The sequence below is a fragment of the Anneissia japonica genome, unplaced genomic scaffold (assembly GCF_011630105.1).
Source record: "Anneissia japonica isolate Jap-2015-1 unplaced genomic scaffold, ASM1163010v1 scaffold287963_len587249_cov193, whole genome shotgun sequence".
NCBI lineage: Eukaryota > Metazoa > Echinodermata > Crinoidea > Comatulida > Comatulidae > Anneissia > Anneissia japonica.
In genome coordinates, this window is record NW_022750702.1 from 74,131 (window position 1) to 85,281 (window position 11,151).

General features: G+C 34.4%; 1 protein-coding gene across 1 annotated transcript; it reads right to left on the reverse strand.

Annotated features, from left to right (window-relative positions):
- Nucleotides 1-341: 341 nt before the first annotated feature.
- On the reverse strand, nucleotides 342-10,398 carry LOC117121491 (EF-hand domain-containing family member C2-like). The gene is made up of 11 exons (XM_033266695.1): nucleotides 10,225-10,398; nucleotides 9,468-9,807; nucleotides 8,826-9,049; nucleotides 7,424-7,783; nucleotides 7,102-7,240; nucleotides 6,760-6,925; nucleotides 6,167-6,309; nucleotides 4,045-4,241; nucleotides 3,786-3,919; nucleotides 2,934-3,224; nucleotides 342-2,393 (listed from the first exon to the last, which is right to left on the reverse strand). Exons 1-11 carry the CDS (start codon nucleotides 10,264-10,266, stop codon nucleotides 2,189-2,191), a joined length of 2,241 nt encoding a protein of 746 aa, XP_033122586.1. The 5' UTR covers nucleotides 10,267-10,398; the 3' UTR covers nucleotides 342-2,188.
- Between the last annotated feature and the right edge of the window lie 753 nt (nucleotides 10,399-11,151).

Below are 11,151 nucleotides of genomic sequence, written 5' to 3' on the forward strand. Positions count from 1 at the left end.
GGATGTGAAAGATGGAGACAGAAAATGGAGTAGAGTTCCTGATAGCAAAATACAGGCCGATGTTACCAGGCATTTGAAATAGCAGTTTAACATTGTTATTCTTTATTGAAAATATAAGGAAATAAATCAATAATTATATGTACAGTATATATTATATATATATTTCACTTCTATTATCAACTTCTGTATATTACTGTTTATAATATGCTAAATTTTGGCAATAGTTTTGCTTATGCTTTATACTGTATTTATATATGATTTATGTATTATTTGAACATTTTCATGGAGGCTTATACAACTGTATGGTGCTTCATTATAAAGATGACAAATAGAGAGAAATGTTACCATGGTTACACAATGGACACTGTTTATTGAACGTTCACTTAAAATATATGTACACTTTAAAGTTATAACATTTTTGAATAAATCTCTTCTGGGAAAAAAAACATTGTATATTTGTTTGGACTGTTAAACTTTACACAATTTATATATTTAATTTATATACTAAGAAATCTACATTGTTAAAAAGTTTGAAGATTTGGTTTATAAGCTAGCTAGGCTGACTGGCTTGGGGACAATATTGATGTTGGAAGAGAAAAGAAAGTATAAAAGCAATGTGACAAACAATAAGTATGGTTCGCCCTACAATTTGAGAGATCCCCTTTAATTCTGAGATTCCTTTAATTCAGGACCACTTTTTTAAAGAACCGGTTAACAATCCTCCATCTTAACACAAAGATAACCCTCTAATTAGAGACCGATCCTCGAGACCACCCCACATTTTTTGGTCCCAAAGGTGATCTTGAATAGTAATTTGAACTGCACTTAAATCTTTTATTGAGCCTCTGTGACACGGACATTAAATTTACGAACCAAATAACGTCACATAATAGGCCTATACCTCACTGACTGACAGCACTTATAATTTGGTTTAGTAGTAATGTTTCTTGTTTTTGGTTTGTTATTTAGGTTTTGATATTATACATACATACAGTACATTTCATATTTCATATACATTACAGTACATTTCTCATGGAACACAGATTTCTTGGGAAAGTATTCAAATATGCTGTAGCTAGTAATTCGCACATTTGAACCTACCAGGTACCCACTTATACTGAGTGGAGACACAAGCAACTTTCAGTGACTAAATCTCTATTATAGCTTTTAGTAAAGCATTTTTGTATTATTTTATGGAAGAGTGTTGTCCATGTTTCGAATGCACTTAACAGATAATAACATTATATATTTTTAACTCTTAACTCCAAGCAACAACATTTACATCAATGGGGGTTTTTTTTTTTGGTATGGTTAGTTCAAAATTAATTTTTTGTGTGGATCGATACAGAATGCTTTATTGTTGATGCAGCAACGAGACATCTTGCAATTAAAATGAAATTGATGAATATGTCTGGAGACAATTTGCAATCAGCATGCATGGAAGAGATGAAGTATTTTTATTTGAAGACTGAAACTATTTGGCTTCTACTTGTTGCCTAGCGAACATAGACGAGGGTCTGGTCTTGCAGAGTTTCTTAAATTTATTAATCTAAACACAATAATTAATCTTTTCCGTTTGTAAATAAAACATTTGTTAAAAGCACATTTTGACTTGTGTGGTCTAAAAGAGAGAACATGAGAAATATATTAAATGAGAAATGATTTCTAATTTGTTACAAAACGTAATTGTTACAAGGAGACATCAATATGTCTTAGCATAGCAAGTTATATTGGTTTCTTTACCTTTAGTCATTGACATACAGGTAATCTCACTAGAGGGCGCCAAACTGTTCTGCAAGACTTTCATCAACTGAAAAATGATCTTTCTATTTAGCCCTAAATCTTATCAATGTTTTGCTTAACTGTATTTCAATTATTGACACTAATTAAAGTGGGAAGTGGTGTGCATTCTTCTATGGTAGGGGTCAACATTCACCTGTAGAAAGGATCTACCTCTAATTGCCCTGCCTGTAATCTGATACACAGAAATAATTTGGTTTTAAGCAAAATTATATAACATATTTACAAGATTTTTTTAGTAACAGTCAATATTTATTGTTACTTTATACAATATTTTCAATATCCATGTGGTCGTCTTAATAAAATATAAATCATAGGCCAAATCAATACAAAGTTGTGTTTCTTGTGTTAGGGAATAATCAGCCAAAAATATATCAAATTACTACAATTATGAGCTCTCGTTAAAGATGACCTTTAGAAGGGCGATGTAGTTGACCGTTAGGACGGAGTCTTGTGTGTTGAGTGGTTTCCAATCGTCACTGAATTTGACAGGGGGCGCTGTGTATTTCATCGTGCTTACTGGGGAGTCTCGCCAGTTCAGGTATTTTGTGAACTCGTTGAAGTTTACTTGTCCTTGTTCATTCATGTTCATTCTGGAAGAAAAAAATGTTAAACAATTAATTACTTTCTTAATTTAATATATAAATTATAAAAATGAGATAATATTCATGAACATCAATATTTGGTCATATTGAAATCATGTTATTATGTACATCAGTTTTCATCAATCTATGATTTTGGGTAAATTATGATTATTTTCTACACATTTTTCATGTAGGAATAGTGATGCTGAATGAACCTATTTAGAAACTTGTTGGACTTTTCTGCATCACATTGCTTATCTGCCTTTTTGCTAATTGTCCCAAGACTCTAGTGGTCTGCCTTTATCTTCCACCTCTATTTTTATTTTTTATTAAACCATAATAATTTTATAGAGGGTTTGCTGATATTCAGGGGCCCTCTTAAATAAATGAAACAAAGAGATGCATTTATCAGCCAGAACCCTGTGATTAGAAGACAAGCATCTTAACCACTAAACTCCCCTCCACTATGCACATGGTCATATTATTTTCCAGTTACCAAAGCACTGTTGATGGCTTGTCAGTGTTTCTGTGCATACAACTGATACATACCTTGACAAGACTGCCCTCAATAGGTCATCCGGGATGGGTACGTGGAAAGCATGGCAGGTGCTCCTAATTTGGTCAGGGTCAATGAACCCTGACCTGTCAGTATCATGATGGATGAACCCTTCTGTCAGTTTAGTGAAGTTCTCAAAGTTGTTCTTTCTTAGTTGCTCCTGAACGATAGACACGATAGTGTTCAGGTCAAGTTTGGTGTCTTGCGTGTCACAGTAGAAACGAGCGACGGTCATTATCTCGTGGTCTGCTAGCAGACTGCCTCCAAGCTGTACCATCAAATTCCTGAACAGCACAAGTGAACGTGGTAAAATTAATCTTTCAGTTGTAAATAGTGCATTGATAAATTCGTTGAAATTGTTATGAAGAGGTACTAGTATTTCAAGTGCTCAAAGACCAAACCGAATCGACCATGGCTATAATTAGGATACTTTATACTTTTTATATAAGAAAGCAAAAATTTTTTAATTTTTTTTTCATTTATGTCACACAAATCTAGCAATCAATATTTAAATATATTTAGCTAAATATTCAAACTGGAGGACAACATACTTGTAAGAAACTTTTTGCAGGTTAAAACGTTACAATCGGATCAGTATAGGAACGTTTCAGTTCAGTGCATTGAAAATGGGGCCCGAATTTCAGTTCAGATCCAATGTGAATGAATGTTATGCTGTTTATACTGGTAACAAATGTCGAGATATACCTAATAATTAAAAACCCAATTCACAAAGTTTGATAAAGAGATGTCTAGAGACTTTTTAATAGAGCATGAAAGATCTGAAATGATTTACTTTGAAGAATAGTTTCCATCGTTACATGTGGTATTAACAAAATTCTACTCACCTAAACTGATCATAATCTAATTTGCCTGTATTTTGAGGGTCGTTGCGGTTGAAGAATTCCTTGATCTTGTCCTTCTGACCTCCAGCAATACTCTTCAATTTGTTGTGGATCTTATCGATATCAGACACTGCAAACTGTAAATAATGGTTTGTTTTACTAAATAATATCTGTGGTTAATATATATTTTTTCCAACCCTAACATGAAAGTTTTTAAAAATATAGTTTGCTAATCAAGGTATAAAACAATGTTTTGCATTACTTGTTCGTTGTGTTTCTCCATGTATCTGAAGGCGTACTCATCAGCCTCGATCATAATGAAGAAGTGGTTATGGAAGTTGACACGACTGCCGACATACAGATCTGCAGCAGTGTAGTATTCCGAGAGCTGCGTACCAAACAGTGGCTGACCTGGCTTCTTAATGCGGTTGCGCTCCAAGAATTTACCGCCAATAATGCCTACAAATAATAAATATTTTAATTGATATACTGTCAGTATTGAGATAATAAACAATATACTGTAAATATTGTTTAAGTACAGGGGCAGATCCAGGTGTCCAAAAAGGGGAGGTGGGGTGACACCTGAAAAAAAATTCTGAGGCGTTTTGGGCAATCAATTATTTCTTTTTCTTTCTTTTTGTTTTTCATTTTTTACTTTCCTGCTTGCCCCCTCCCCCTTGCTAAATCTGCCACTGATGTAGCTTTCAATTAAAAATTAGAAAACATATTTAAAACATTATATAATATTCATATAAGAATTTATTATTCCATATTTTTTATTTATAAGTCTTTGATTTCATATATTCGGTTCATTAAAAACAATACAAATAATTTAAAGTTGGGATAAAAAAATACATACACACCACAGATAATAACAATTGAACTGGGATACCCAAATATGATATATAGAACTTATTTCCAATGCGTCCTTAACAATTTGAAACATTAATGTACATAAAAAAAATGTACACACGGACAACAAGCCAACAAATACACAAATCTGTAAACATATAATAAAATTGTATACAATTCTGATTCTAATCATCCTTCTTAAAAAGACCAGAGTGCTGTTGTAAAGAAGCAAAACTAAAAACCCAACAACATACATTTCATATAAAAGCACTTATGTACCTGACTATACAAGCTCAGTCTGCCCAATAATGTTTTAAGTGAAACGGGCATACATGGGCATGATGAACACTCACACTCACAAATGAGCAAATAAAAGTTATCTGTCACATAAAATTTATGATTTTAATTTTATTTACAGTATTGAACTTTCATTCTAGCAGCAGTGATCTTTTTTAGGTGTTTGTTTATTATCTGTAAAGTACTGTCTATCAGATTTCTACTGCGATAAATTCTAACATGCAATAATCAATTATAATATCAAATATAATATAATTACGATGTTAATTATTCATTAATTGTTTTAAAAAAATAACTGACAGAAATTTAATTAAAAATGAATATAATCAATCATCTCCAAAGTAGTTTAGTGTGTCATTTTCTATATTAAGTACTAACAGGATTATTTTTTTATAAATTATTCATTTTGTCAATTATGGAAGCTATAATACTCATCAATAGAAATGGCCAATTGAATCCTAAATACACTAATCTAGCCTCTGGGATCATGTGAAATAAAAATAGCAAGATATTAATTTCAAGAGTCACTTGTACTTTAGTTGGTACAGTACTAGATATAGGCACAAAGAAAATCAAAAGTACAATTATGAAAGTGTACACAGGGGTCCTAAGTTAGAGAAGTAACTTCAGAATGGTTTAATGAACTTACTGAACACTTGTAATTTCTTTTTGCTGCGCCTGGTTTTACCAAAGAGTATAGAATAGCAAGAGGCCCGAGTGCCTTGATTTTGCATGCAAAATGAAACAAAAAACAAAGTACCACCACGAGATAGGGGGCACCCTATTAGAATTCGAAAAAAAGTTCAAAACTCGAGCATGCTTTCTGTTGACACACCACATGTTTGATATATTCTTTTGAAGGGCACCCTCAAGTTCGTGGTAAGTACTTTTCAAAATATATGATTCCATTTCAAGGAAAACTTGACAGTCGGATCTCTTGAAATTCTATACTCTTTTGGCCAGGACTTTCGTGAGACAATTGGTAGCAAAGTAGTAAAAACATGCAAATACTATAAATTTGCGTGAGATTGGTTAATTTCTGGGAGCTTGTTGGAGAGAGGGAGTGCGTCCTTCCCGGGAGACTACGATGAATTGATGGAGCCTTGGGACCCCTGTGTATAGACTTTTCAGAGTGTTTCTGCTGATGTTGGTTTAAATGTCATAGTAATCTGCTTTATCAAATTGCATTTGGCTGGGGAGGGTCACCTAGATCCACCTTTGTTTGCCATACTCACCGGAGTTCCTGACAGGTGGTTCAAAGACAGCAATTGTATCATCTGATAGGAAATATGATATGATGAAGCGGCGGTCAACGTCAATTGGTTTGGTGGTATCCAACCGGGCGACAAAGCGTAGCACGTTGCTCTCTAGGCCATGTCTGAGCAAACAGAAGAAAAAAAACAATTAAGCAGAGAAAGTAGACAATATGGATGAGTTTCAGGGAGTTTGTATCAATGGACATTATGGTGACTAGATGATGATGGCAATGATGATGATCATTACTTATACTGTATAATTTCATAAAAAATAATCATTAATACTTTATCCTTCTTAAAAATGTATTTTGATGTCGGATTTGTGATTATTATTCAGTTTTGCATTGTCAAGGGAGTTGTTTACTTTTTTATAGCAAATATACCTCTATAAAGTATGTCACTCCTCATACTGTTTAAATGTCATAGTATTAGAGGAAGCCTGAAGGCATAGCGCCTGAAATCTATTGCAGATTAAAGATTATTTATCAATTTAAGGTAATACTGTAGAAACATCAGAGTTAATATTTAAATCTTTCTCTAAAGCTGAGATTTAGATCTGAGCTCTCTCTTACCTGTCTTTCTCCATGAACTTGATGAAATCTCTCTTGGGAGGTTTAGGCAGAAGGCCCTTGCATGAGCAGAGTGAATCTTCCTCCGAGCCAAAGCCAGTGTATGGTGGCCATTCATGTTTCATTGGCTGTCCATTGGATGAGTGGATATTCAGAGGCATAAATGAAGCTAGAATAGGGGAAAATCAAACTCATTAACTTAATATATTATAAGTGTTTTATCATTTGATTTCACCTTAACACACCACATAATTAAAGTTAGAAATATATATTCCCTCTTGCTAAATGTGGTATCCTTAACTTTTAGAGTGCATTAAATCAAAATAAAATTAAGTAAATACTTACTTATACCATACTTAGTGGAATAATATTCTTTAGTAAAATCATCACAGTCTGTGAGGGTAAGAGTGCGCCCCCACAAATTGATCTTGGAGCCAATTCGGAGATCACTGGCATGGTAGCACTCACTGTGGATTGCGCCGGTCTAAACATAAAAAATATGATTACATAATTATTTTAGTTAAAACGTTACGACTTGACTCCATAGCTATTAAATTGATTGTGACAGATGGGAACGGTGAGTTTGAATGGTTGGAGATATGGTAGTTTATGGTAGTTTTAAAACCAGGATAGATTTTTGATCTCTTTTGTAGATGGAAGTCCTTACCTTTAAACTGTCAAGTATATATCTTCCTCCATGCCCCATTGGTCCAAACACATTGAGCACAGTTCGGCCAGTGACTTCTCCTGGTTGTGACAGTGCCTCCGGCGCTGCCTTCGGGAGACGGCCTCTTCGGAGGAACATTGCTGCGGCGTCCCTTCCTGCATTTGGGCGAATAATCTCCTTGACTTCAACGGTATCGTCAGCTAGGAAATAGTGCAAAACCATCTCACGGGCATCTCCGAACATGCTATCTTGGTCATCCCATATTCCGTAAAATCGCAGGACGTGACGATCGTGGTCCAGGAACTGTTTCAGTGTGTCAACCTTTTCATAGGGCCGCAGTGGCTGCTGTGTTTCATCCATCTGCAGTTAATAAAATAAAAAAGATGAAAAATAATTTGAAAAGAAAATGTTACATTGATTCCAGGGTTCTGGGTTGAAGATATTAAAATTTCCAGGATTCCTTCATTATTAATATTTATCATAAATTCATTCATCATCCAATCTTTCATTTTTTATCACCACTACCAGTTATGTGGGAAGGGTGGAGGGCAGTTCTCCAAGACAAAAAAAAAATTAAAACATTAACAACATTAAAATGGAAAACAATATTATTAACCTACTCTTTCTGGGATTTGGGAATTTAACTACAGGAAACGCAGGACCTTTGGGGCTAGCTTCGCCCCAAAGTCCCTGCCATGGGCTCTGCCCCTGGACTCTGCCAGGTGCCTCAGCCGGCCCCTTATACCCCCCCAATTTTGGGCATTTTTCATCTTCCATACATACAGCCAATACTAGAATGATTGATGTATATTAATCATTGTATGATTAATGTATATTTATTACACAATGATTTATTGAGTGGTTCATTCTGTATTAATCTATTCATTCATTTATTCATTCACTAAATTTAATTATTAATTGATTCAATTATTCACTCATTCATCATTCATTCAACCAACCATACACCCGTTTATTCCTTCATTCATTCACTCTATAATTCATTCTCTTCATCCTTTCCCAACCAGCCAATCATTTTAATCATTTATTCATTCATTAAAATTATCCATTTATTTATTCATTAAATCTTACACCAATTTATTTTTTCATTCAGCCATTCATTCATATTCATTTCATCATTCATTCTTTCATTCATTCGGTCATTCACTTAAGTATTCAATCTTTCATTCGTTCATTCATTAATACAATTAATTCAATCATTCATTTAATTAATCAATCAATCAATCAGTCATTCAAGTATTCATTTACTAATTCATTCATCCATCATTCCCCCCCCACCTTATTGAAATCACAAATATATATTTGATTTAATTTATTTAGTTCTCTTGGTGATGAATGTTATATTATTTTGGCTACAGTTTGCTTTAAGTTGTAATGTACTTACAGTTTTCCTGTGATCTGTGTATGGGTCACTTGGGGAACTTACAGGACCACTAATCCTCACCCCAAGCTTACGTAAAAAGTTGTATGTGAATTGATCGCATTCTGTTATCTTGAATGTCCGCCCATAGAATGTGATCTCCTTGTTTAAATTGAAGTGTTCAACCGTGTAGAATTGGTCATCATTAGGCGGTGGTAGTGGAATTCGATGACGTCGGATTAAAGTACCTGATGACAATAATAATATTTTATACTTATTTGTGAGGTCTATCCACAAAAAAAAAGATATGCATGGCTGGTGAAATCATATTGACATAATCACCAAAATAGTCAATATTTAAAGATGAGACCTTAGATACTAATTATTTGGATAAAGCTATGCATTTGAAAGAATATTTATTTTACAAAGAATATGTAAAAGTGTTAAAAACATAAGGGAAAGATTTACATAACCAACATCAAAAATAAATTGATTGCGTAACGAAGAAATGAAAATCAATAACTAGATATTCAACACTGTAGGCTAGGCTCTAACTATATTCAACATATAATTTAAAAGTTTATAAAAATCATTAATTTACTGGAGGAAAAGCATATTAATGAGTAGGCTAAATTTGATTAAAATTTTGATAAGACTGAAAACTACCTTGTGGTATACCGCTGTTATTAACTAGAGGTTCAATGACTTGAATGGAGTCATCTTCTAAGTAGAAATAGATTTTGCATTTCCTAATGCGGTACTGCTCTTCACGTTTCTCATGCACCGCTTCTTGGAAGTAAGCATCAAATTTCAACACCTGTCTGTCAAACGCTACCCAGGCTGGCGCTGCATTACCTTCACCTTGAGGGATCCTGCTTAGCTGAGGCTTAGGTTTTTGACCGACGAGTTTTTCTCCTCCGATACCAGGTTTATATTCACCAACAAACATGGAAACATCATTGCATTTGCCAAACTGGTGGGACTTTCTAAAATTTGATTTTCCAATCTGTGAAGTTTAAATAATCGATTAAAAAGACATTGATGATAAAAAAAAAAGAAAAAAGAAGCCTACTAGGCCTAGGTCTCCCAAGCATATCCTAGACTTAATTAATAGGCCCTTCTTTTTGGCCTAATAATAGCCAGGTTTAGTTATGCCTAACCTACCTAGATTCATACATAATAACCACCCGCAGCTCTAATTTTCTGAAGTAGGCTTGGCATAAACAAGAAGCTAGCTAGTCTAGGACTAGGGCCTAGGATGATGATGGTGTGCCTGTTTTGGTATTAAATTATAAAGTGCTAGCATGATACAGTCTGCTGACAACCACACAAGTTGTCAGCCTTCTCGATATCACTATATAGATAGGCCTATCCTAGGCTACTAGAGTAGGCCTAGCTAGATAGAATGAACTCAAAAACTTACATTTCGATTAAATTCGTTTCCTGGAAGGAATGGAAGTGACATCTTTGTATTATAACAGTATTTTCAATAAATTTTAAGGATGCTTTCGTTATTGATGTTTTCTGGTTGTCGTGTCTTTCCTGTATCGACAACTCATAAACTGCCCGGAGACGACAGATTTGTTTGCATGGTTGCTAGGTAATCGCACAGAGTGTTATTTTTACGTGTTTTCAGATTAGTAAAACTTTAAAAATGCATTCAGGCCAAGATATTCAATAGTATATTAAGCACAAATAAATAAAATATATATTTATAATAAATTATTTAATTCCAATATACAGTAATTCGTATAAATAATTTACTTTCAAACTTCAAATATCAAACTATTATAGAGGGCGGTATGCATATTTTATTTTTGTTGTGTCAAAGTTCAACGTGAGAGAAACAAAACTACAAGAGGGATTTAAAAACACGTTTTTTCGAGGTTCTGATCAATTGTTTTTTCTTTCAAACATTTATTTTATTGTTAAAAAATTTATAGTCTCGTATTTCTAGTAATTTTTAGGAAGTATATATAAAATGAACTAGGGCCTAGGCAGGCCCCGGGGGGCCCAGGCTAAGCCTACCTCTAGGCCAAACCAACCATCCATGCATCCAGACAAGCTACTTACAATCTAGGCTAGGCTACGTAGGCCTAGGCCTACTGATAGGCTCCTGCCGAGTTATCCTGCCTGGTGGTTGTGGCCCTGAGGGAGTACCAAGTAGGTTGGCGCTAATGCACTTTTGCACTTCAACTTAACAATAACATGGCGAAACTTGAGTTTGGTTAGGGTTTAGGGTGGAGTACTAAAAAAAGTGCATTAGCTAGCGCCGCGGCTAGGCTTATTATAGCCGGGCCTCGGATAACTGAACTAGGCTAGGAGAGTGAAGCAGGTACTGGCCTGCGCG